The sequence below is a fragment of the Nestor notabilis genome, unplaced genomic scaffold (assembly GCF_000696875.1).
Source record: "Nestor notabilis isolate BGI_N333 unplaced genomic scaffold, ASM69687v1 scaffold30674, whole genome shotgun sequence".
NCBI lineage: Eukaryota > Metazoa > Chordata > Aves > Psittaciformes > Psittacidae > Nestor > Nestor notabilis.
In genome coordinates this window covers 3159-30407 of record NW_009927420.1, presented here as the reverse complement: position 1 = coordinate 30407, position 27249 = coordinate 3159, and the positions used below count along the sequence as shown (strand labels likewise).

The 27249-nt window shown below is 46.4% G+C and overlaps 1 protein-coding gene across 1 annotated transcript; it reads left to right on the top strand.

The window, feature by feature from the left end:
• On the top strand, positions 1-25316 carry LOC104405369 (EF-hand calcium-binding domain-containing protein 4A-like). Its single transcript, XM_010014058.1, has 17 exons — positions 1-249; positions 1696-1807; positions 3933-4101; positions 6248-6394; positions 6690-6780; positions 6911-7003; positions 9847-10034; positions 10701-10772; positions 11196-11250; positions 15378-15457; positions 18027-18318; positions 18498-18639; positions 18867-18948; positions 21504-21618; positions 23285-23392; positions 24132-24208; positions 25232-25316. Exons 1-17 carry the CDS (start codon positions 37-39, stop codon positions 25314-25316), a joined length of 2121 nt encoding a protein of 706 aa, XP_010012360.1. The 5' UTR covers positions 1-36.
• Positions 25317-27249: the final 1933 nt, after the last annotated feature.

The window sequence follows — 27249 nt, the reverse complement described above, 5'->3', positions numbered from 1 at the left end:
GTTTGCCTTTGCCCTGGGGAAAAAGACTTTGAGAAGATGGAGAACCAGAGTGGAGCACTTTTGGGATACATCCGCTGGGAAGGAGAAGAGGAAGGGGATGAGGAGGATAGAGTGGCTCCTGGTGCTTCTCCTTCCAGGCAGATGAGCAAACTAGAAGATGTGCAGGTGGAGATGCTCGAGAAGGCAAGGGAGCTCTTCCAGCTGTGTGACAAGGATGAGAAGGGTTTTATCACGAAAGTGGACATGCAGGTGAGGAAAAAAGTCCTTCCCCTGTCCTGGGAGGAGCTGTAAAGGCATGGGTGGCAGAAGAGGGGAGAATATGTTGCATATCTTTACTTTTGAGAAGTGTGGATGTGCAGGTGGGCTGTCTCTCATTCAGATTTCTGGGAGGAAAACTGCCACAGCCAGCTGCTAGGAGCCAAAAATCCCAGGAGGGCCTTGGACCTCCAGGGAGTTCCTGGGACAAGTGGGACTGCAGTTCCAAATTTTTAAGGAATGCATAAAATTTAAAAAATTGCAACAGTTCCTATGAACATTAAGCAAGCAGTGAATGGGAGATCCGGGGAGGGGAAACCTTTGCTTTAATTTGAAAAACCAAAACAACAACCTCCCTAGGACCCCCCACAATCAACAAGGGGGAAAAAAACCACCAACCTCTTAACAGAAAAGCTGTATAACTTTTTTGTCTTAATCATAGCTAAAGGCTGAACTCAAAAACTCACTTTAGGCCTGAACTGTAACTTTGGTCTAGAATGTTTTGCTGGTTCCTGTTAAAAACAGTATTTGTTAACAGAATCTCTATAGTTCTTTCTTAGGTTTGTTTTAATGATTTATCAGGAAGGTTACATGTGGTTTGTTTTTCTCCTGTTCCATCTCTCCCTCCATCTATAATAAACACTTGGCAGGCCCATGCTGGTTTAATTACTGACTCACTTTGGTTTGGGTTGTGTGATACCTAATTTTGTGTGGTTACATTAATAAATATTTATTAAGCTTTTCCCTAAAGCTGCATATTCAACAGACAGTAAGGTGGTTTTAGCCTATCCATCTTGTTATTTGGAAGGTTTTATAGGTGCCCCTTCACATTAGGTGCTCTGCACATGTATTATGAAGGAAAATCTCTCTCTGCTCCTTGACTATGTTGTGGAAATAATGATATTGTCCCAAAGACAGAAGATGACAAAAGAAAGCTAATTCTCTGTTACAGGCTGAACATTTTGATTATGATCTACGAGATGTCCTGCAAGAGCTGGGGACTGAATCCAGATACCCACAAGTCTGTCCTCCCTCTCTGGCCAAAGAGATGGGGCTGTTACCTGATGTGCCCAAAGAGAGCTCTTTTGGTAGCAGCAGTGGTCACAGGAGGCTGACAAGGCTCCGGGGACAGCCACCTTTGGGCAGGAGTAGAGGGAGGCCGTGGCTCTGAATTGCGGGAAGAAGAGGGTTGAGCTCCCTCCAAAGAAAATAACCCAAAGTTCCTTCTCTGCAGTCCTGCTTGAATCACCAGTAATGGAAAGTGTTGCCGTATCAGTGGGTATTTGCGTCATCACTCGGTGGCACTGGCAGACTACTGCATCCTGCCCAGGATGAAGTGCTGAAAGGGCACATCACTGTGGGCCAGAGCTGAGGATGGCAGGGACAGGAGCTAGTCACAGGGAAGACTTGAGTCTTTTGTTCATTCTTTTGTCTTTGCAGCGGCTTCAGAGTGAACTCCCCCTAACCCTTGAGCAACTGGAGACTGTTTTTGACAGCTTGGAACAGAACAATAAGGGGTACCTGACACCCGTGGAGTTCAGCTTGGGACTAGGTAAGGACTGCGCAGGGGCAGAGGAAGGGAAATGTCCACCTGTGACATGATGTTTAATGTTCTGCTGAAACTGTACCAGCTATGCAGGGCAATGCCCCATGCTTATGTGAATATCATTGGAGAAGATGCGTGTGCAATACTGTTATCCTCCTTCCTGAGGCTTTGTGTTGCCTTCTTCCACAACTGTTACCTGCCTACCAGGTAGAGCCAGCTTCTGAACATCTCCTACTGGAGGTGGTACACACTTCAGCCTGTATCTGGCTGTACGATCCACAGTTGTGCATCTGTATAAGGATCTTTGCTGGATGAGGGGTGACAGAAATATGCCACTTGTTAACTGTCTTCAGTTGGTAGCAGTGCTGTTCAAGGATACTAGTAGGAGTCCTATTAGCAGGCCCTCTGTGTTCCCAAATCTCACCTTTTGACACATTTATCCCAGCCATAGCCAGAGATGGACATCATGAGGGTACCTGCCTCAACATCATTGCTGGTAGAGATAGGCAAGATTTCTCTTTGTGTCAGCCCCCAGTTGTCAGGTACCACCTGTGTTGGCAGCCTGGCTCCATGTGACTTGCTTCAGTCTAGGTAAAACACTTAATTTTTGCATTCATTTGTGGTAATTTTTCTCTGTCTGGCTTCATTGGAATCCTTTTCAGACTTTGCCCCTAACTCAAGAATTTGGCTTATGTATTTCTGTCTTCCTTCTGGAGTGTCTGGGGGCAGAAATCAAGGGAAGCTGCAATCAAGTCTGTTTCTTGAGAGGGCTTCTTGCATGGACTTTGAGAGGCTACAAGGTGCATCTGCACTTCTGACAAAAGAGCATACATTTAAATTGTTTAATTTAAAGCAATCTGAAATCCTTCTAGGATGTCAAAATAATCTTCAGGCCATTCTCTACCTCATTTTTCCCAGCTGTAAAAGATAATGAGACATAATGACTCTTTCTTTAAAGCAGACACCAAAAGTGCCTAATCTAGCCTATCTCCTTAACTGTCTGAGCCTCAGGACTACTCTGAGCTGAGTAGGGCCCTGTATCTCCAATAGCAATTTTTTTTCAGCACATTTTGAGTGGGAGAGAAGCGTCTAAATTCTGGACATATGGAGCTTAGAACCATAGAGTGATTAGGGTTGGAAGGGACCTTAAAGCTCATCTAGTTCCAACCTCCCGCCATGGGCAGGGATGAGAGTGCAAGATCACCCTTAATAAACTATATATATAAATTACACTTTGAGGTACACAAATAGTGGATATTTTTCCCCTTAGAGCAGCTTCATGTTCTCATCTGTGCTCTGAACATCCTTGGCTCCTGGCATTGTACTTGGGATGTCATTTCTGCAAGTATGTTTTGGAAAGGAAGAGTAGCTGCTGATGGAGGTCTGACCTCTAAATACAGGAAGGGGGCCTCCAGTTTGAGTAGGATTGCTTGATTTGTTTCTTTGAGAAGAATTTGTTCCCAGCACCAGTATTTGTCACGTGCCTTGCATAGCATGAAGTTCTCATGGCATTAGTGTCTCAGCACGAAACAGGATCCAGATAGCTGGAAGCCATCCATATGCGGGACGGGGCAGGAGGGAGTGCGCAGGAAGGAAGTTCATTTTGTTCAGACACTATACACGATCCTAGCAAGAGGCAGTCCTTGTCTTGTAGCACTTGAATCAGAACAGATGTAGCACATGAGAAGGGAAGGGTAATGATCTCCTCACTTTTTTAAGCTGGGGAACTCAGGCATGTTATTCAGTGCTGGGCTTGCAGTCCCAGAAGCAGCTTGTGGGATCATTAACAACTGAACCCTCAGTGCTGCTCCACGGAAGTAAGGTGACCTAATGCTGCATGCTTCACATGCTGAGAATCCAAAGGTGGTAGATCATCTTCACACAGATGTGAGCAGAGCCTTAACAGCCTGTTGCTGTGCTTGGAGCCAGTTTCAGTCCCAGCAGTGCAGACTGGACATCACTCAGGATGTCAGAACAGACGCTCTTTACTGACCAAGAGCTGTATTCTACACCAGCAGTGTGCAGGCAGCTTCTCAGGGAGCTCTATCGGGCTGCCATTTAAATAGCAGCTTATTAAATGACATCCAATTTGACTTTCTTTATTCCCCTTCTTCCCTCCTTCTTCCATTAGGAAAGTTAATAGGGATTGAATTGTGTCAAGGGGCTGGGAGAATGAATCGCTCCAGCCACGAAGAGACCTTTGAGTCAGGCTGGTCAGATGACTTGGACCCAGCAGATGATGAAGAGAAACGATTCTGTTCCATGATGGAGCAGCTTGGAGCAGTCCAGATGTTTGAAGAGTAAGTAGAGGAGTCACATGGCATCACTTCTAACATGTTTTGATCTTGCAATACTAAAACTTCAAAGTACCAGCGAAGACCAAAGAGGTGAACTGAGCTCATTGCTCTCTGAAGCACTGCTTGGGATTTCTGCTGTTTTGGGTTTTCATACGCTTGGTAACAAATGCAGTGAAATCTGGGTTTTCTCATCAGCTACCAGTTACTTTTAGTGCAGTGCTTTTTGCAGAGTTTCCCAGACTAGGGTTCATACCACAGCTGTAAAATGTAACAACAGCATGGAAGCCCATCTGCACGCAGCATATGAAAAGAAGTGTGTGAGGGTTAGACAAGGTAAGGAGGATGAGTGTGCTGTCTGTTGCAAAATGGTGTGTGATTGTTCATATGTGTTCAGACAATCTTACTTCTAAAAGTCTCTGTCAGGGATCTATGCTCAAGGTGCTGCTTGTGACTGGATTGATCTTGGAGAGTGTGGAAGGCTAAACCGGGCAACGGATGCTCACCTGAGCCCTGGAACTCGATATTAATGCTCTTGCATGTGGCCCCAGTAAAGCCTTCTGGCCCCAGTGTCATCCAGCCTTTTTTTAGGGCTTTCCCTAGTGAAGTATACCTGGTTCTTACTGATGCACATCTGCTGGAGCTGGGATGCCCAAATGCATCTGTGGCAGCCCTTTGTTTCAGACATCGTAGTCTGACAGTGTTGTCAGTTTGCAGGGAGCAGCCCAGGTGGGGGCAGGAGGTAGACAGGACTGGAGACAGAAGCTGAGAGTGGAGGAGTTTGCTGCTTTCAGAGCGGCATCTGTCACAAAACAGATTTTAGTTTTTGTCTCGTTTGCAGTGTGATGCAAAGCATCTGCATGCTTCTGTTAATGCTAAACAGCTTCTGTCCTGAAAACTTCTGTAAAGCTGCTATGCCTCAAATAATGAGATGACACTGTGAAAGGTCATGTTACTGTTCTGGAGAAACAGTTTCTGCTGTTTATAACTCTGCTTTGAGAAGCATCAAGTCTTAGAGTGGAATTATCCTGTGTTTTATTTGGACCACTTACTGGCAATTTTATGCAATGAGTTCAGTAGCTACTTCATGTCATGCCTTTGTGCCAAGCCAGCTGTTGTAAAGAAGTAATATAAAACAGAAGCTAATTGGGGTCAGAGCAGGAATCTGAACTATCTTCACTGGTTTTGCTAGAAATAAATGGTTTTGTTTATTAACAGGACTCAAAATGTTCTTTTATCTAAAACATGAAGTTTTGATGAAGTGCTAGTAACTGTTTCAATTTGGGACAGAAAAAGGAGGCTATCATGCAATGGTGGCAGGGGGCATCAACAGCTTTTTGGTTGAGATTTTTGCTTGCTTTTTCACAGAAAATATTAAGGGAGACACCTAGACAAAGAAAAGTATCTATAGGTAGAATTATTCTGTATGTTTCAAGATATATTTCAGTTCCTCCAGCGTACTTAATGGATTTAATAAACAAATAAGTAAATAAGCTCTTCCCTAAAAAGAAGCATGAAGTGATGTCTGCAGGCTTATAGGACTCTTTAGGAAAGAGTAAGTTTGTAAGTGCTGTGTTCAAGTTGCAATAAATTAATTGCCAAAATAGCATTGTTAATTCAGGTTCAGAAAAGAAGACTTTGGGTTTCCATGGCTTTCTCCATCATTATCCTGATGAGACACCTAGGAAAATTTGCTTCTTTTTTTTTTTGTGCCTCAGTTTCCATACCTGTAAAATAAATAAATGCAGTCCTGAGAAAAAACACGAATGTGACATGTGCTAAAATCCCTGAGTTATAACATTTTGCTGCTTGACCATAGCTCACAGCAAATTTGCTGAGTGTTCTTCTCCAAGTCTTGGTTTACACACCAAATATGTTATTGCTGAATGCTTAGAAAAATAATAATTCCAGGTTTGCTTCCTAGATTTCTTTCTTCCTAGTCTTTCAGATAACTTCCTTTATTTTCACCTTGAAGTAGATCTCACTTCACATGCATGCTCCGTCACTGTCCAACTTCCCTCTTTGCTATGATGATGTAATGGAGGTTGTCACAGGAGAAGAGCAGTTTGTCTGTCTTGTTGGAGTTGGAATAACAGTCCATAAGATGACCCAAACTCATTTGCTTTCCTTCTCTCCCACATGCTTGCTCCAGTCCGCAAGAGATTCGGGAGCTCTGGGCTCGGCTAAGAAAAGAGCGTCCAGAGCTCTTGTCCAATTTTGAAGAGTTTCTGTTGCGTGTTTCATCGTACATAAGGGAGGTGAATCACGAGAAGGAGTCTATGGAACAGGCACTGAAGCGGTAAGGAGAACATCATGACCATTTGCTGTCAGGAACCAGCTGATGCTTGGATGCTGCGTCAAATGCAAGTTGAGGCTGGGTTAGAGGACACAGAGATTTTTCTTGCTGTAATAAAATGACTCTTTATCTTGATCTGATCCCGACAGGTTTGTTTTGCAACAGTGTTCACCCATAACATTTGGTCTGGTTGAAATCCTACTCAATGCTACACAGCTGTTAGTGGGAATCTGTTTCCACCCTCCTCTCCTCTTTCTCTCTTCTGTCTCCTGACCTGTGTGCACCGAATCTTTTGTAGGAAGGAGACAGACCATGACCGAGAAGTCAGGTGCCTTTATGAAGAAATGGAGCAACAGATCAAAGCAGAAAGGGAGAGACTGATCTGCCAGGTACCTCATCTCTCTTGGCTGAAGTCAAACTTTCTCTGTTCTGAAGCAGAGATGGTGGCTTTTCTGGCCAAGGAACAGCTCTTACTGTGCTGGTTGTTGTATGCACAGCTGTGTATCTTTATCTGTGCAGGAAGCACTGAGACACGACAGGAGTAACCTGCTCCAGAAGGAGCTGCGCAGCAAAGAGCAGGAGCTGGAGAAAATCCTCTACCGCCAGAAGAAGGTAACAAGACCCAAATCCTTTCTAAAGAAGCACATCCCCTTCTACTATCTTCCAGCTAAGGCCTTTTGTGGCTGAGAATGGTTTTCATCTGCTGAGGGTTTGTACTAGCTAATCCGCTGCTAGCTAGTCTAGTTCTCTCTGTCTCTGAAGAAGGAGCTGAAGTGGTTTGTCAAGTGATTGGTTTGTTCTCTGTTGTAATGTCTTACTGTGAATGTTTTGATCATGCATTTTCTTATCTGCTTTGTTTCCTCTTGGCATGATCATCCTATCAGTTGTACAAAAACCATTTGGCAAGGAAGACAGGGCTAAAAATTTGGAAGTTAAGAGTTTGGAGCCTTTTGTGGTGCGTAAGAAAGTTGTGTATGGACATACAAGAGCCAAATTTCTCTAGTTTGTGTTTTCTGGCTGCTCCAGAATAAACCAGAGTGAACAGTTCTGTGGTGCTTAGAGCTGTATATACCATATGTTTGCATTCCAGCGCCTAATGACATACTGATTAACCAATCACAGAGAAGATCAAAGCAGAAACTTCCCTTTATCCATCCCTGGCATGGATACTTGTATGGGATGGTCCATTCTGGAGGTCTTTTTCCTTTTCATCTGAAGAACTGAGACATGAGCCCCACAAAAACAAGTCATGGGAGGTACTTGTAAGATGCTGGTGACTGGAGGTATCCAAGTTGGATGCTTAGCTGTGATGTGGATGAAACAGCACTTCTCTGAAATCATCAACTCACTGTGCAGCAGCTGGAAAAAACAGCAAAACTTAAGTGCCATCAGGAAGGATAGTGAGAATAAGATAGAGGCCAGAATTTTCCTGCTGCCTACACCCTTGATGTGCCTCAATTGGTATATGCATTTCTAGTTTCCTCTAGCTCCATTGCGTCCTTCTTGAGTATGAAGGTACAGAGAACTAACATGAATTAGGAAATGGGCATCTGCATAAGGAAGAGAAAATAGGAAAGCTTAGACTTGATTTTGAAGAGGAGGAGAGTGGAGAAAGATATGAGTGAAACTTTATGGACTTGGAAAGTGATGGATAAGGTCCACATAGAACTGTTACTCCCTAAATCCTGCAATAGGGGAGGTTAGGGACACTCAGACCAATATGAATTTGATTTAGAAGAACATACTTCGTTACAGAGAGATTAGTGATAGATTTTTTTTTCCACAGGAGGCAGGCAGTGTCAGCATTTAAAAAAGTTTGGACAAAAAAATGGAAAACAGGCTCATAAGTATTCATTAAAAGAAGGAATAGTCATGGATGTGTCCTCTTAACATCCCCAGTCCAGGGACCATGGATGCTGGGGGTGTATCAGGAGGAATGGGTCATCGGCATGCTCTTCCTGGTAGCACCTCTTCTTGCTATGGGTCAAGGCAGAGTACTGGGCTACACGGATGCTTAGTATTACTCGAATGGTCATTTCTGATTCTCTTAACTCTGAGACTTGTACTAAGCTATGCGGCTAATCAGGTCCCTCTTGTGGCGTAAGACCAGTACTGTGATCGTGCTACACCACAGTATCGCTTCCAAGACAGTATAAACGGGAGTCTTGTGTGTAATAGAGATTTCTTGGGGAGGAGCAGGTGTGCTTTACTTAAAACCTGTCCCCTGGCTTATTGAGACATCCAAAGGCTTTGTGCGGCGGTGACTGTTTCTTAGTCTCAACTTCACTGCCCATCATATGCGGTCATGCTCAAATTTTCCCTAATGTCCAAAGGACTGGAAGTCTTCAGGCAAAGATGGGTGTGACTTATGCTTGTAGCCTCAGTGGGGAGAGATGCGGGGCTTGTGTTTCAAGGAGCCTAGAAAAGGTCAGCTCTGTCCACTCCCGCTCACAACCGCTGTATCTGTGTGCTGTCAGAGAGCAGGGTAGCAAGAAAAAAGCACTTTATTTTTTGCTACAGTGTGCTGCTTTACTTTCCCTTTGAGATGGGGAGACAGTACACTGAGAGAAAAGGCAAGCTGGAGGTATAAATGTGGAGGCTGACTCTGCCACCTACTACACTGATCAGAACTGGTGCCTGGTGCTTCTCTCTGTTCGTAAGCATGGACTGTCTAATTTTATTTTGGCTCTGTACATTCTTGGATGGGTACCACCATTTCTGGGTAGCGCCAGCTTCAGCAGATGGCCCTGGTTAGCTGGTGTGGCTGAATTGCCAGTATGATACTTCTTGTGATGCCCCACTTGTCATATGAGATGGATGGGTTTGACTACTATGTCAGTCATTTGTGAGGAATCACATCACTGGTTGAGTACATAACAACAGGCTTTGAACTTCCCAAATCAGGCTTGTTAGTTGTGCTGGGGTCTTGTGCTGCCTAGACTGTAGCTGTGCCTCAATGGCATTTAAACAATATCTCTAGCCCAAGGTCCTGTCCCCAGCAGTGGGAAAGGACACTCAGTCACTTGACTTTCCAGGTGTACTGTGAGCTACACCTAGCACTCTTTCAGCTGCCATGGCTCAGGAAGGCCCCAAACTAGAGATGCATTTCAGCAGCTGTGCTTAATAAGCCCTGATGGATACACCCCTTCTTCCACCCAAATTTTCCCTGTTTTCCTTTGACCCTTATTTGCACTCTGATTTCTACAATGCCTGACAGGAGAAGCTCCTCATGCTGCCTGAAGTGCTTCCTCTGCTATGCCTAATAATTGCATTGCTTGCTCCCCACGGCTGGCATGATGAGAAATAATTGCTTCCAACTCACCTTCTCGATGCCACTGGTGGTCCTGTAGAACTAAATTGTGTTTACCTCCCTTCTGCCTCGTTGCTTACATTCTGCTTTTCAGGCATGATGGTAGCAAAAACCCCGGTGTTTAACAGCCCTCCCCCCATTGCAGCTGGAACATCAGCTGCAGTCTCTGAACTCGGAGCAGCTGGAGACCCGTGTACAGAATGAAAGGCTCCGGCACCTGAATGAAAACCTGCTGGAAGAGCTGGAGAAAAGCAAATGGGAGCTGGAGGCAGTGAAGGGGCAATTACAGAAGCTCCAGAAAGAGGCTCAGCTTGAGCAAGAGCAGAAGGACAGGTGAGAATGGGCAGGGAAGGGGGTGTCAGGGCAGGAATTCAGGCAAAGAAGGCAGGGTGGGCAAGTAGTTAAAGAATAAGGATCTCTAATTAGAAACTTTGGCCTCATCAGAGGATTGCCTGTTTCTTCTTGAGGAAAAGTAGTAACATCTCCGTGGACTTATGGGCCTCAAGAGCGAGTGATAGTGCTACCTCCTACCTCCCTATAGTGGGAGATGAATATGTTTATTGCTATTTGGCTAGTAAAGCACTGTAAAAAATACAAACGATCATCAGACTAAAGGAGGCTTCTCCTCCATGTATTTTCTAGTTCGTTATTGCCTCCGTAAAGTTCCTGCAGATCCTCTTCTCATCACTCCTGTTCGTGTTTCTGGGCTTAATCTAATAATGTGTAGCTAAAACATTGGGATGTTTCAGATCCAGATGGTAGTAAGCATCCTTCCCATCTCCAGCAGCTGAGGAAACCGGAGTGTGAAAGCAGGAGAACGGGAAAGCTGGCATAGAACCCAGCCATCCCAGCTTCCATGGCAGTGCTGCTTCCTCTGAATCCTCCTAGCATAGGGCAGGCCATTATCTTCAAGAATACCAGGAGTGTCCCTGAGAAAAAGATCTTTGTATTTTCTCTCCCGTTTTCTTACTTCCCCTTTTATAATCTTGTTCGTTCCAGGGATGTGTTTAGAGTCTCCAAGAACATGCAGAAAGAGAAACAAAGCCTCCTTCGGCAGCTGGAGCTCCTTAGGTAAGAACAGGGCTGGGGGAAAATGCTGAGCCCTTGCACATGTAAGGGGCTGAAGTTTCAGCACTGTCATTGTTTCTCCCAAAGCAAGCTATGGGAGTGTATTCAAGCAGTGCTCAGACACTGCTTGTTTTTCTAGGTCCAGACAGAGTTGCACAGACTGGCCAGCTCTGGCATAATACAGGCTGTGTTATTTCACCAAGTAATCCCTCCACTGGAGAAAATTAGTCTTTCCTGATGGCTAAGGGACCATGTGGAGCCCATTAACCGAGCTAAGATACATGGAAAACCCAGTATATCAAGCAGTAAATAACATCTGTATTTGTTTCCCAAGCTTCCTTTCTGTTCTTGCTTTCAAATGTTGGTCTTTACTCCATTGCTGATCAGTGCTTCATTGTATCTCTCCTGTGTCTTCCTCTGGAGCAGAGAGATGAACAAGAAACTTCGAGATGAGCGAGATGCTTTTGAAGCCAAGAAGCTGGTTAGTCTAAGAAAGAAAACCCTAATTCCCAACCACCCTCCTTTCATCTGCTGCTGTTGCTTTCGCCACTCGGGGGCCTGTCACTTCCACGGGGGACAATGACCTGAGCTCAGGAGGCCTGGTGTGGTGCTTAATACAGACTTCACAGCACCTCTCTGCTGGTGCTGGGGACAAGCTCTGCAGGTTGCTCTTGCAAACTGCCCGGGTTTAACCCAAGGTGTATTAGCTCATGACTGTCACACAGCCCCGTGCAGGGCTGCAGTGGGTGCTGCCTGCTGCACACATGAGGTGTGTGTGTTGTAACAGCACTGGGCATATGCAAGGAGGGGAGTGAAGCTGGATGCACCCGTGGACCTGGGTGGTGAAGAAGACGATGGATTCCCAGATGTGCTGCCAGCTGACTGGGGGTAGAGTAGCACAGGGAGGTTTTAGAGTTTCTGTGACCCCTTGAGTTTGTAGCAGATGTTTGCAGATGTTCCTCTGGGGCAGCCCCCCATTCCTATGAACTCTGCTGGGGCGGAGGTGTAGCAGTAAGCCTTGTGTCAGAGGGCTAGGAGAAAGCAGGGGGCCTCTGACGTCTGGAACAGTCAACTCCATCTCTGGTCTTTCCCAGTCTCCAAGATAAGTACAAATACGTCATCTATTTATAATTCTTCTTTTTTTTTTTTTTTTTTTTAATGAAAAAAGTCTTTGTGTTCCCAAATGTCACTGGCAAGGCTGCTCTGTGCTCTATTTGGACCCATCCCTGCCACCATGTGTCTTTTCCTGCTCTGCCACCGTGCCCCACTTCAGGATCTGGAAGTGGCTGTCTTGCAGTGAGGACAGGCAGTGGTAGGCTGTGAGAGACTTTCTGGCTGGTGTGTAAAGGAATGTGGAAGAAAACACAGGGATTGTGCCTAGATAGGGGACAAGATGTCCTACTGGGGGAGATGCTGGAGTTCTTCTCCAAGTGGAGCAGCAGCTATATAAAGTAATTTCAGTAAGTGTTTTGGATGGAGGTGAGGCTATGTGTGTGTATGTGCCTTTGTGTGTGTGTTTCTGAAATCTGAAAGATTATTTTTTTCTTTATTGTTTTTCTTAATTTTTAAAGCTGCTGAGTATGTGTATGTACACCAGAGCTTCCTGCTCCCTCTTGGAGAAGTAGTAAACTCAGTCACTGTGTAGCAGAATCCAGTGCAAGCAGGCAAAGAAAATAGTTTGCTCTCCCATGTCCATGCATAATGCTTTGTCAGCTTCTAGGTTCCTGTGGGTAGGGCGGGTGGCCCATGGAGACCACAGCTGAGGTATGTACCTCGGTGTATGCAAAGCTTGTCGGCTCCTCCTCTATTCTCCTCTCTTTTTCATCTGCTAGGACCTGCTGAGGGCTGCTCTGAAGCATGACAGTTGCAAGTAGACCTAAGAGAGAGAGCGGAGCAGAGAGAGTCTGGGTACAGAGGAGCTGCTTTCTCCCTGTGCTGACAGTGGGGATGGGTAGCAGGGTGAACTCCTCCTGCCACCATTGCTCATCTGGCAAGGCTGTGTCATGCTGGGCAGATGAAGCCCGTACTAGAGTAAGGTTTTTTCTTTATCAGCCAGGGCATCTTGTTGGCCACTCTCGTTTCAGTCTGCAAGGCGGCAGGACTCCAAGGGATTACAGAGATGCTGCTATCATCATACACCTGCAAAAGATCTGCTGTCCAGGCTGTCCACTGCAAGGGGGCAAGAAAATAGCAGTAGTTCCCTGCAGCAGCAAAAAGGAGAGTCCAGCTTTCTGATGGAGATCCCTATTGTGTGGTACACTCTCCACCAGAGCTTATCAATGTTTTTACTGGCTAAAAGGAAACCCAAGGCCTTAATTCCCTGTGTTAGTGCTGGGAGGAGTTGTGTTATTTCTGTGAAATGAAGGTGTGATGAACAGTGGTTCTTTTATAGGAAAGATTTTGAAGTGGTTGCATGTCTGAGTTGGGCTATATGAGGCTGACAGTAACCCAGCCACTGCTCCTTTGCACTTCTCAGTGCCCAGCTTAATACTTTGCTCTTCGTAAGAGTTTCTGATCTTGCCAGGGTAGGCAGACCCTGGCCCCACAGCACCATGGGGCACTGTTTTGCCCTGGTGACTAGGTCACAGATAGCAATGTGTGGCTATTTAGACCTGTGTACAAACCACTGTGGGGTTCAGTTTCACACCTGTGACCCATCTGGCTATGGAGTTTTGCTTGCATGCTCTATGTGACAGAACAAATTTCATGTCTACTTGTCATGAAGAGTGTTTTGGAACTTTGACTACATTGGACACATATTTGTATTTCACTGATAAACCAGAATTTTTCCCATACAAAATGCTTGTACACATGCTGTTGTTGTGGAATCCTTGCCATCATGTCTCGTACAGCTGTGATGTCGTGTCTGTTCCTTTACCATCCTGGCAAAAAGCCAAGTGTTATACAAACGTGGCAGGCCAATAAAGCATGGCAGAACCAATGGCAAAACATGCCCCGTTGTTTCTCCTTTCTTACCCAGGTACATACTCCGCAGGCTGTTTCCTCTACAGGTAGAGTCATAACACAGCACATTTCCTGGGATCCTCTTTGCTCCATAGGTGACTTGAAGGTTGTGACTTGGCTCCAGTGGGCTGTAACAAGTTCCTTGTTTCTGTGTGTCTAGAGAATGCCCTTGAGTGAACATGCTCAAACTCTTTCAGGGGTTCCTCTTCCATCCACACTGGTTGGCTGAACCATAGGCTGATACTAGTGTTGACCAAAGGGTCACTCTGCACTTGGAAGTCATTTTGCCTTGGAAGATACATGCTCCACATTTGTAAGACTCTCCCTGCTGGATTGTTTGTGTAGCCGAAACTTCTCCTGAACATTGGTTTTATATGTAAAAAACATTTGGGCTTTTTTTCCCCTCAAAGTTCCTAGTTGGGTGAGGTCCTCTGCGGAGTCCAGAATGTCTCCTTTTGTTGGACTGCATTGTGGTAAAGGTGTTCTGGGAGTTTTGGCCAGCAAAGCAGCTTCTTAATCTTTTGCCTTTTAAAATAATCCAGGGGTTAGTGAAGAAATAATCTTTGTAGTCCTCCCCTGGGCTGTAGGCAGCACAAAGTCCTGCCTGTCCAGAGCTGCCTGCAGGTTTTTGATCAGTTCAAAACTGCTACCAGAGGCAGATCGGGCAGGCTGCAAACTCTTCTTTCATCATCTTTATCCCCAGAAATAACTTGTGAGGACGTGTCAGAAATCTCCAGACTTACAGAGCGAGTACATCTCCCTTTCCCCCAGCGCTGAGGTGATGGGCACACTGCCACGGTGTCTCTCACTTTGTGTTCAATGTGTGTAGCCAGAGCAGTTACCTAGTCCGTTTGGGGCTGAGAGGGTGGTTAGACTTTAGCATGGCCTTTGGAGGAGCTGGCAGGTCAATCCTCTCTCTGCCACAGGCTTTCTGTCTGATCTCAGGCAAATTGCTCATCTTTGGCTCTGCTGGGGATGACAAATCTGCTGTGTGGGGGGAAGATGATTGCAAGAGTTGTCCTGCTTTCTCTTTCTCTGTGGAGCTGGTAAACACTGGCTGTTGGAAGCGTGTAGTCTGAGGTAAGTATGAGGAAAGCATGGATAGGAACGTTAGTGTAAGGCAGAGCATGTGTATTGCCCTTTGCAGAGCGGTCTTCCTTTCCTATGGTGCATATCCAGCACTGGGTGAGTACTGATAGAGAAGGGGTACTAGTGCCTTCTGAGGAAGGGGCAATTGGTGGGTCCCACAAAACATCAGCATAAGAGAAAGGCAGGAGGGGAAAGAAAAAAGATTCAGCTGAGAGACCAAGGGGAAAAAAAGCCACAGAAACAAAAGCTCTGGCTGGCTAGAACAGGAGTTTGGTTTGGAGCACCACCATTTTTGATGGTTTTGTTGCAAAGGGGAAAGCAGCAACAGTAATGCCTTCTTGCATGAGTTAAATGTGCTGAACTGAGAAAGGCAAGCCCTGTGCTCACCTCTGTTCAAGCCTGCTGGCAGGGCACTACCACTGCATGCTGTGGCACTACAAAGGCTCCAGCTCTGCCTCCCTGAAGTGGTCTGCAGAGGTGGCAAGTAGTTAACTGGGGTAATGAGGTTCCTGGGTCCTAATCACATTCTTCATCCCTTCTCTTTTCACCTTTCAGGCACCTCAGAGCAAAAAGCCCCTGTTGAAGAAAGGGTCAGTGCTAGGCAGTTACCTGCTGGACGACAAGCCGGTCAAACGGTTAGATGGGCATTTGTGTTGTGTTCGTGGTGTCAGTCTGTGCCTGCTGGAGTACCCTGTCAGTCAAGCTGTGTCCTGTGTCAAGTTCTCCCACCTTGGTGCTGGCTGTTTTTGGGAGCATGGTAGGGGTGCAGCTCAACTGTGGCTGTAGCTCCCTCTTGGCATCAGGTGGTGTTGGCTCAGCATGAAGCTGAGGATGCTGTTAGCTAATTTCTACTGGTGGTGGGAGGGTGGCCCTCCTCTGGGCTGCTTCTATATGAAGCAACGGGGGAGCAGACCTAAGTGCCATCAGAAGCTATGGGAGTGTTCATGGGATGGAAGTCACGAAGGCTGCCTCTCGCTGAATCAGGCAGTTCTGCTAAAGTGACTGGATTGTCTCCCAAGTGTGCCAGTTCCTCCCCAGGCAGAAAGCCTGTCCGCTGGCACCTTATGCCGTTGCCCATATCCCCGGGGCATGGGAGAGGGCAGGAATTGCACAAGGCTTGTGTTCTCTCTGGCAGCTGAAAGCCCCAAGGAGAGGGCCCAGCTCCCAGTGGGTTCATCCTGCTCATCTCCCTCCACACCTATGCAGATACTCACCTTGCACACCAGGTCTCTGCAGAAGTTTCCACTGCTTCCCAGCTTCTCCTGGTGCAAACCAGAGACATAGGTCTAGGCTGAGTTTCTTCAAGCTTCGACTCACCCTTAATACATACAAATCTGCTAGTGGCATTTAAGAATTAAGTTTCAGGCTCCTTGGCTCATGGATTGATGGAAAACCAGGTGAACTGTGGAGCAGGGACAGCTCTGAGGCAGAGCTCTTTCATGGCTGTGTGACTGGCAGATATGCTATCCATGGGATGAGACAACCAAGTTCTCCCATCCTTTTCCCCAGCTATTTCCTGCAAAAGTGCTGCTAGCTGCTGCTGGCATAAACCCACCAGAAAGACTTAACGGGTAGAGAATTCTGACAGTGAGGGTGACGTGAGAAGGGGAGAAGCATTTGTTAGCCCTGTCTCTGTCCAAGTGCTGTGTCACATCGCACTGCTTGAGAAACATGAGTAAAATCCATTAGATCTGGAGTCACTGTTCAGAAAGTTTTGTGTTTGTCACTTTTCTCCCTCCCTGAAGAAGCTTTTGAGTCTCAGCCCCTCATTGTTGTGACTCCTTCCAGCCCTGGGAGATGGGGCTTTTCCCCAGATCCTGAGCCAGGGAGGATGTGACTATTTTCTACAGGAGCAGTTCCAGCTGGCCTGGCTCTGGGCTGGCATGTGGGACAGATGTAGGGAGGACAACCAGAAGCGTGAGCTCCCTGTCCCAGAAAAAGTGTAGGTATGGCAGCAAGTGAGTTTTGCAGTCCTGGTGAGGCGTACTCATAGGAGTGAGGGAAGAGAGCTGTCGCCTTGATTTCTGTACCAGTAGCAAGAGAAAAATGTTGCGGAGAGGTGGGATATGCTGCCTCTGAAGAGACTGACTGTAGTACCCTCTGGTCTCTAATTTGCTTCCAAATGCAATCTGTTGGCCAACTAAGGCAATGGAGGGTACATAAAGCCCTTCACTTGAGTTCTAAGCCTTCTCATTCCCTTTGTCTTGTTCTTTAACCATGGAAAGCCAAGGCAGAGCTAAGATGCTGCCTTGCTCCTCAGCAATGATTCCAGTAGTTTAAATTGGTTATTCTAGCCACTTTTTCTGAAGATTGTTCACTGGGGGTAGAGTTGACGTGGTAAGTGAAGGAACAAAGTGCCTCAGCCTGCTCTTGTGCTGCACAGTCAGTCCAATACCTATTTCCCCACTGCCACAGCTTGGGCAGGAGTCCTGGGGATTTCTCGCTGTTGAGAGCACAGTGGGGCTGGTTGTTGGAAGCGTTAAAAGATAAACATCTTTCGTGTCCAGGCTCCCTTACCTTGGGCCAGGTGTGGATACAGGCCAGAGCAGAGCCAGCGCCAGGCAGCGAACAACTGCATGTTCACTGCAATTTGCTCACCTGTGGCAGGCTTCTGCCGCCTGAACTCAGCAGGACTCTGCTGCAGCAGGGTTTGGGAGTGAAGGGCCGGTTTCCCGGAGCATGGCTGCGTGCCTTCAGCAGAGGGCAGTACCATGTGTGCACACTGCATGCGGCCTCCCAGGGGTGGCCACCCGGCCCTCGCCCTTCCGCCTGCAGGCAAAGCCCTTTTCACTAACCTCAAACGCTTTGTTAGTTCTTTTTGTGTTGCAATGGATACAAAAAGTAGAGGAGGTGTTGTTGCTTCTTTAAAAAAGAAAAAAATGTTTTTCCTTTTGCCACCTTTCAGTGCTGGGAGAAGTGGGAGGCAAAGGAAGCTTGAAAAATCCAGAAGCTGGGAATTTTTATTAAAATTAATAAAATATATGAGTGCAGCACAGCTCAGGTGAGCTGTGGGTGCCCTAGGGGTGCTGTTGATGCCTTAGTCAAGGAAGTATGGGGAGTGTATGTATGAAGTAGAGTTCCTGCAGCCACTCCATATGCACTAATTGGATTGCATTGGTTGTTTTGGGAATTTGCAACCTTCTCCTCTTCCCCCTCGTCCCCTCCCCTCCCACCCTATTGTGGTGCCTGTGGGCTTTAATACAGACAACTGGCCTCTGAAGATCTTCCTTTCACCTTCCCGGTGGATGTGGCAGTGGAAGAACCCAACAGAAAGAACTGTAAATACTTCTCAGGCAACAGGACGTGGCTGAGGACAGAAGGAGACAGCACAAACTTTGGAGAGAAGAGCAGAGACAAGGAGAGATGGTCATTGGCAGCAGATGTTGAGTGGTTGAAGATGACTTTGAAGGGTGATGCTGACTGTAGAAAAAATGCAGATGGCTTAGAGGATGCTCCCTTGCCTCCCAGAGAACAGCCTGTTGGCACCGAAACCAGGGTGAGTCGAATTACTTGGGTCGTTCCTCAGACACAAGCTGCCAGGGACTCTGAGGGTTTCTGACTCTCTTCCCATCTAGCTCCAGCTCCATAGGTTTGTAGTGCAGCGGTCCAGTGCCTAAATCAAAGCACAGGCTGCAGCCGGGCTTTTCAAAACTGCATCCCTTTCTTCCATTGTAGTTCCAGGCACGGGAACCAGCCAGCTGTTCCCCAGACCGCATCTTTAAAGTGGTGTTTGTAGGGAATTCTGGTGTTGGGAAGAGTTCCTTCATCCACCGTTTCTGCTATGACAGGTTCTTGGCTGAGCTCAATGCAACCATTGGTAAGTAATAGTGTTCCTGACTCATCTGGCTAAGAAGGGTGGGAAGGTCAGCCTGGACACATGTGTTTTGCCTGTACTTTAGCCCACCTAAAGGTAAAGGTGATCCCTTTCCCAGTTTCAATTAAATCTTGCAATTTCCTGAACTAAATAGCATTGAGCTTGGACATCGCAATGGTAAGCTGCTCTCTCCCCATCCTATCTTGTGATACTTGCTATCTCCTTGGCAGGTATCGATTACCAGGTGAAGAGCCTGGTGGTGGATAATACCCAGGTTGCCTTACAGCTGTGGGATACAGCTGGACAAGAAAGGTAAGCAATTTCTGGGAGGCTGCCCTACTGCCAGGCTTGGTGTAGGAAACAGGAGGAAAGAGTGCATGCACTTTTTCTGTCTCTGGGAAAATTGTTAGCTTGAGAAATACCAGAGAGGTTGCAGCAGATATTCCAGTGCTGAACCTGCAGCAAAGGTCTATTTCGAGATTTCTAGAAGCTGTAGCTTCTAGGGCCTGGGGAGATTGCTCTGAGGACTGATGGAAAAGTAGTTTTCCATATGTCTGACCTGCGTGCTTGTGGCTTCAGGCAGTCTATTGTAAATCACTGTATGGTGTGGGGTTCAAAGCCCTCTAGCCCACAAAGCTCTTCTGCATCAGCCTGTTTCTGGGAAAAGCTGTGGGAAAGGGCTGCAGGTTAGGACGGAAAAGAAGGCTCTGGATAGACATCCTATTCTCAGATTCAGGTGTGCTCCTGCTGTCCCTAGCTGCTCACCACCACTTGCTATTCAGAGGGTGGAAAGAAGCTTGTGAACCTTTCCAGATCTGATTCAGACAAAGCCAGCTTGACCTCTGTGGAAGGTGATTTGAACTACCCTGCTGTACTCTGTCAGTGAGGTCATTGGCACCTTTAACTGTCCCTTCTGCTGAAAGACTGGTGGAAGATTGCTCCTCCTTGGTGGAGGGACAGCATGGCTTTTTGTGACACTGAATACAGGTTCCCCATTTGAAGGCCTCTAGTTTCAAAAGCACAGGCCATCACTGGATGTTACCAGCACTGTTGGTGGGGATCAGAGTAGTAAAGAACAAAGCAGTGAAGGGCACACTTGACCCTCATCTGCTACCAGAGATGAAGGCTCACCACCACCTTCATGTAAATTACATTTTATTTTGGCTGAAGATGAAAAGCTATTTCAAGGGGGCCATTAAACCTCATTGAAGAGCCTGGCAAAAATAAGTACTGGGTATTTTGGGCTAAATTTGTTATGTGGGCAGGCCTTTAGGAGCCAGCTGAGGTCATGGGAATATTATGACCTTAACCTGTGCCAACAGAGTAATGATGCTATCTAGCTCAGTCAGCTAGACCATGCAGACCTGGTGGGAATGTACTAAGTAGGAGTATCTGTTGAAAAGCAAATTATTTCTTCCAACATCAAGCTTCATGCTGAAGAAATTATTTTTGAAATAACATGGTTATTTCAGTGCTGTGAAGCTGAGCAGTGAGGGGAGGTTTTATGACATGAAATGTGACATTTTACTGAGGCCAGAATGCATCAGAGGCAAAATTCAAGATATTGCCCCTGCAGAAGGACCTTTAATGTAGGCCTCTGCATCATTAGCAGGTCTTAGACATGTACTTGCAAGAGAGAACTTGGTTCAATGCTGATACTGAGTAGGAGACCTCAGAAGAAGCAAAAGGCTTTCTTACTTCTAGAGAAATACCGATTACTTCTAACTGGAAATGTCCAACTGTGAATATCCTATGGAAGTGATTGATAGAGGAACCCCTTGGAGAGTGCAAGGAGAACTCTTTGGTGACTTCCCTAGGACCACTGCATGCTACATTTGATGTTTCTTCTAGAGCACCTAGCCCGTCCTGTAGTTCAAGAGGTGTACCTTGGCTGCCAAAGATAGAGCCTGTGCTTTCTCAGTTGGGTAGTTGCCAGAACGTTATTGTAGTGAGAAAGAACAGGCTTCAGGTAATCATCTGAAGAGTTGAGGAGGGTTACTACTTGCTGCAGGTATTCTTGGCTCTTAATAGAATGGGATAGCTTGTTATCCCATTCAGGACTGAAATACAGAGCTTTTCAGTAAGATCTCAGTACTTGCATTGCATTTATTCCCACCAGTTTGCAATCAGTGTGGTTATAACATGGCCCTGTCACAAACTGCTTACAGATTTTAAGGTTTGGGGTTTTTTGTGGGGGGGATTTTTTTTGGTGGGTTGTTTCTGGTTTTTTGTATTTATTCCCAAAATACAAGTCTGTGGTTCTAATGGGTACCCACAGAACAAAGTAGATGTCTGGGAGGAACTTCTCCTGGAAATTGTGTCTAACTGCTGATTCTAAGTACGATGGCATTACTTTATAGACTTAAATCTGGAAACAGACTGTATTGATGCTGAGATCTTAATTGCTGTTTTGGCAGTACCGAGGCACACATTATGCACATCTAGTTTATAGTGTGGTACAGCTTAGTCTGCAGATTCTTCCAGGCTCCAGAGAAAGGTCTTTTTTTTTTTCTCCATCCATTTCCCTTTCTATAGGCAATTACCTCTTCCTGTCCTACCTAAAGAGATTCTTCTGTTTCTTTCCTTCTGACCTGCAAAAGGTCCTCCTTCCTGCTTTCTCAGCACCATGCATTTGGAAAGACTTCTGCTTTACCCATGACTGCCCAGCCTGACTCAAAGATGCAAGGATCTGGGCTGTCTGTCACCAGTCTGTACACACCAGCCCCAGGGTCCCTGGGGTCTCACACACAGGGTCTGCCAGGCCTTGCAGAGAGCCTGCACTAAAAGACAGCCAGTCCTATCCTGTTTCTTGTCATTAATTACACAGCCCTGGTTCTAAGGGTGCCTTTGGTTTTGTTTGGGCTCAGGTTTCGGAGCATTACCAAGCAGTATTTCCGGAAGGCAGATGGGATTCTGGTGATGTACGACATTACGGCCGAGTGCTCCTTCATGGCAGTGCGGAACTGGATGAGCAGTGTCCAGGTGAGAGCAGGGCCTTGGCTCTCTAATGCTGGTGGTGCTGCTGCTGTCTTGCTCCAGACCAGCTCCAACAATATGTCTGGGAGTGATGTTCTCCGATGCCCCAAGTGGTCCTATTGACCTTGAGATGATGAATTATCAAAGCAGATGTACTGCCTGTGGTAGTCAGTCTGGGACCAGGGTCATCTTGTTGAAGATACCAAAGCCAGTGATAGTCCAGTAAATGAGGGAGTACTGTTTCTACAGCAGAAGGTGGTGGGACTGGCCAAAACAATAGTGTGTGTTTGAAAGCAGCCCATGTGCATTGGCAGCGTCTCCTAAATGTAGTCATGTCAGATCCATACTCAGGTAAAGAGATGTCCTGGTGTCCAGCCTATGCACAGGAACGGAGAAGGCCCAGATGCATTTAGGCTCAGACCTGCAGCATGCATGCACAGTGCTTTGCATGATCACATCCTAACTCTGCTTTGAGATGGATATCTAGATGAGACTGAAATATCAGTAATAGCTTATTTTTCTCCTTCATTTGCTTCAACTTTCAGGGTTGATTTTTCCTTTTTTTTTTTTTTTTTTTTTAATTTGGTGACTGTGTATTAATGCTGTAGTCTTCCACCCCTGCTTTTTATTTCCAAACTCTTAATAAAAGCAGTCATCTCGGGCTTGTATCTGCCTGGGCAGACAAAAATACCCATCTGTATAATTCAAATAAGTTGTGTGTAGGTGGCTCAGAGCTAAAGGAAAATTGTCAAGGTTGATTTTGTTTTGACTGTGCTGAGTCTCAAAACCCAAGATCTAAGTAAAATGAATAAGCATAAGTTGGAAGTTTCTAATATTATTAACTTTCAGAGGCCTGCTTGGGGGCTGGGGGGAAATCCCAACAATGACTTAGCAATTTGTTTGGACTCTAAAAGATCAAAGGTTAAGATTTTCAAAACTAACCAGCTTCTGAAAATCAGACTCCTTTCAGGAGCACACAGAAAATCAAAACACCCAAAATCTGTAACTTTTTGTAATCTCTCTTCCTTTCCCGATCTCTGTATTTATCTTGCTTCAAAGCTGCTCAGGTACTGTAAGTCATCCAGGGCAGTCAAGTTTGGAAACAACTTCAAGCCCTGTTCTGCCGTCTGATGATGTTCTAGGGAGCCAGTGGAACTAGAGAGTTTTATCAAAGGTAATGGGCTCCAGGAATCGCCTAGGAATAGCAGTTCCTGCAGAGACCCTATACAAGAGTTGTAGGTTGTTCAGCTTGCTTGGCCAGTGGATTTTCAGCAAGGGATCCTTGAGTTTAGGACAGCACATGAGACAAATAGCACCACATGTACATACAAAACTTACTGAACTTATTAAGAAGCTCTGCCTGAACTTAAAGTCCCAAAAGCCTATGGGAAAAACTGCTTTTCTTTAGAGTTGTTGTTTTCCAGAAAGGAACTTACGTCCTGTCTCCCCTCTCTCAGCATCCCAGCAGTACATACCAAATACTTGAAATACATTCCCATAGTTTAAGCTTCCTTCCACAAATCCCTGGGGCTATTTGAGGAATGGTCCTTTAATGAGCCCGATCCTGCTGCCACTGCAGGTCTTGTTTGCATGAGCTGGAACAGGCTCAGCTCCAAGATAGTTCTCTCCCTCAGTTGAGTCTCTGGGGTGCTTCAGTCTGTCTCTTTCACAGGAAGGTATCGAGGATGGAGCTGTGGTCTTTCTACTTGGAAATAAAACGGATGCTGTGCAGAGAGACACCCGGATTGTGCCCAGGATGGAAGGGGAAAGGCTGGCAAAGGTGTGACTATGTGCTCTGCTGCTTGACCTGCTCTACAGCCTCCCTTCTGCTGTGAGCAGGACAGCCTGGCTGGCAGGAAACCTTTCTTGGAGCCATTTCCCAGTATGGTACATTCCCTCTCCCCTTCCACCCCATCTGTCCAATGTAAACATGTACTGAAGTCCCTCTGGTACCAGGGAGGATGAGCTAGTGGCCAGCATGTGGCCCTTGAGGCATCCTCATGTATCTCTCTTGAGGCTTGATGCCTCCTTACAGTGATGCGCCGTCTTTCTAAGGGGAGCATGCATGGCTGTTTTCCTGTTTGAAGACTCCCCTAATGCATGTTCTGCAAAATCATCCTGCCTCCTTCCTCACTCCCTCTGTCTGCATGCCCACTGGTACCTTAGCCCCTGGGGGGCAGCAGGCAGGGTTTCGGAAGTGTTCCCCATCTTCTGGACTCCGCCACAGAAAGGTAAAGGAATCCAAGACCCTGGGTAGATGTTTGTTCTCCTCAAATAACGCAGTGTTATTCTCTTCCCCCAGTGTTTCCTTTTGGACAGTCTGGCTGGGCCCCCAGTGCTGAAAAAGCATTTCCTTTACCTGGGTTGGTGAGCAGGGTGTGTGCACCAGCAGGGTGGTGACAGCCACCCTCCTGGCCTCAATTGCTCTCAGCAGACCTCCTGGTGGCAAGGATGGACGAGCTCCCAGGGCTGGGGGAGAGCTGGTAACCAACACGGGTGCTTGCTCTGCTCTCTGGCAGGAATACAAGGCTGTTTTCTACGAGTGCAGCGCGATGACTGGCTATAACATCATGGAGCCCATGTTGCACATGGCCAGGTCAGTGAACAGGAACGGTCACCCTGGGGTATTTCCCCAGCTGTTGCCGAGTGGTGTGCGCTCTCCTGGGGAGCGGGCAAGAAGAGGATGTTGCCAGACACGTCATAAAAAATACATGGAGCAATGTGGTCTTCCCCCTGACTCCAGGTCCGTGACTTCCATGCCTGGAAAGCACCAAGTGTAGACTGGACATCATCACATGCAAAGCTTTGTCTGGCAGAGCTGACTGTTGAAAGACTGGGAATTCAATTTGAATACTTTATCACAAAACCCTTGTGTAGTATGCCAGATTTTAAATAGGCATTTTCAGTTTGAAGTCTGCATGCATTTCTAAGGTTTTTTTCTTCTTTATCTTATTAAGAATGTGATATTTTGGTAGCAATATTATAGGGAGATAAGACACTTTGTAAGACTGAAAGAAGTTTGCTCTAAGATTTTTAGTTTTAAAAAAAAAGCAAGCAGTTTTGAAAAAGCTCTTTGAAATCTTGCAAGAAATTAACCTTTTGTTTTCTTTTATCCTTTCACCTGCTGCATCATCTCTGTTAAGTTCACAGCAGGACTCAACTGTTCATTAACTATGATAATTTACTTCCAAGCTAGGTAAATCATGTCTCCTACAGCATGTGCCTTCAGCGTGCTTTAGTATGCTACTGCTGCCCAAGATGGCCCAGAGAGGTGAAATGAACAGCCCAGGATTCTGTCATTAGCATGGGAGCTTGGGAATAAAGCATAGATCACTCACCCCTGTTTGGTGCTCTGACTACTAAGCCATGCTGTCCCCTCTTGTATGTGTCCAGTTTCTTTCCCTGTTCCCTGGAAATTTGTGCTCATTTTCTATGACTGTGACATTTTCTATGTGTGGTTTATCTAGCCCAACTTCTAGGGAAGCCCAGTCTTCCGGCCAGTCACTTTTTACAATCCTAAATGTCCCTGGCTGATTGGGATCAAAGGGCAGGGCCAGTTGCCTTGGCAGGAAGATCTCAGTAATCAGGTTGTGGTCTTGATCTGTGCTGCTTGTTCCAGGTTGCTGACAGCACAAGAAGACAGGCAGAGGGAGAGTGCCCTTCAGCTGGAAGATGTCGGCAGGAAGAAAGGGTGCTGCACATAAGGCACATCAGTGTGTCAGCAAGAGATGTGCCAACGCTGTTTCATGAAGCTAGGATTCCTCTCAAGCAAGCCAAGTTGCATGGTATCAGCTCTGCAGAGACTTGGGGAAGCTGCAGCTTTTCCCCATGTGGGAATTTCAAGGCACAAAATCAGGTCAAAATGTGCATATGATCTGCACTGTTGTATTTCCCAGCTCTGCATGAAACCCTGGTCTCTGGAGGCCCCTGCTTCTTTGAGGGAATTCGGCTGGTCTTGGCTAATAGCACAAACTGGGCCTTCTGTCTGGAGAGGCCACTTTCTTGTAAAAGGATATCTTGTTCCTTTTCTTTCTGGCAAAGGAATGGCCTAGCAGCAAAGAGTGGAGGACACAGTAGATGCTATGTTAAATAGAATTTTAGTGTAAGAGTAAAGAAATTACTTTAAATTTGGTCTAGCTCTAGGTAGTGAGCCATCATCTCAAAGAGCAGCATCTCCTCTTGGTCCTCTAACAGCAGAGCCCAGCTGAAAGCCTGCTGTGGTAAGCAGGAAAACCTCCATCTGCTCCTGTAAGACCTGGATCAGCCACCGTATTTACTGCAAAATTTGGTTTGACTGGCCAATATTGTAGTTAACTCATTCCATATGTGGATATGGTATGAACTGATAAGTAAGTCAGCCTGAAGGTTTTCTTCACTTTGTTACCCTAATGGAATGTCACTGCCACTCTCTTACTGTTTACAGAACACACAGCAGTTGCCATGGGACTCGCAGGCACTGGCACGTGCTGCTGATTCATAACCTGTTGCAGGAGCTGTGCCATACATACTGGGGAGGGGCCATATACAGCCTGTTTCAAGGCTTAATGCTGCCAGTTTCCTCCCATTCTCTTATAATTTCCTGAAGAAACCTCCAGCAATTAGGAACTGACTTATCTGTGGTCCTGCAAGATCCCACCCTTGACCACAGTGCTTTCAACTGTATCTGGGTTGAAAGCACAAGGCAGTTAGCTGCCTGTGTGAAACGTATCTAGCGAAGCTTTTTCTCTTGAAGTAAACTTGTGCAATAACCTCGCTTTCCTGGTGAAATGCCTGAGAAAGAGCAGGACAACCTATTCCTGTTGGGAAGGGGCCTTCTTGTCACTAAGGAGTGGGGCAAAGCAGGGTGAGGGGAGGCGCAGGCTGAGGTAGGAACTGGCCCCAAAGGTGCACCTCTCAGCATAGCTGCTGCGTTGCCTGGACATGAAGCCCCTGGTGTTCTCTGGGTGTGCTGCTTTCTGTTCTGTAGTTCAGTTGCTCTTAAAGCTTTGTGGGATTAAGTGAGCTTTTTCATAATGCCCTCTTGCCTTTCTTCTTTGAGCCTGACGTTCTAGGTGCAAGATGTGATACTGCAGCTGTCACACAGTCCCCCAACCTTGCAGCATAAGGAAGGCCTATATTTATCCACCATCTTTCCTCTCTTGGGATAAGGTGATTACTTTGAATGTTTGTTTATCGCACAGATTTCTCTGGGAATATCCCATGCAGGAAAAGTACTCTGAGTCACCTACAGCTCATCAGTGCTACGAAGAATTTCCATGGTTCCTCCCAGTGCCCATTATTCGTGATAGGAAAGAGGAAGTCCTTCTCCAGAAGAGCAGGACTCCTGACTAAGAGGAATAGCTAAAAGTAACAGGCTCCTGCTCAGCTCTTACTGCCAGCTGGCTGTGTTTCATGCTGTGTTTAACTACAGTAACGCCTTTCAGAAACTGAGAATCAGAAAGGTAGAAGAGGTCCAGAAGGAACCAGGGCAACTGTACTGCGAGTGGAATTGCTTCTATTTGCAAGAAATGATGTTTGGGTAGGGAAGTCCTCTCTGTTTTCAGAAAACACCTGTAATCTGAAAATAGACATGACTTTCTGGCCCTCTAGCCAATGTGGGTGTAAAGGAACAGAGCCGTTATCACCTGCTGAATAGGT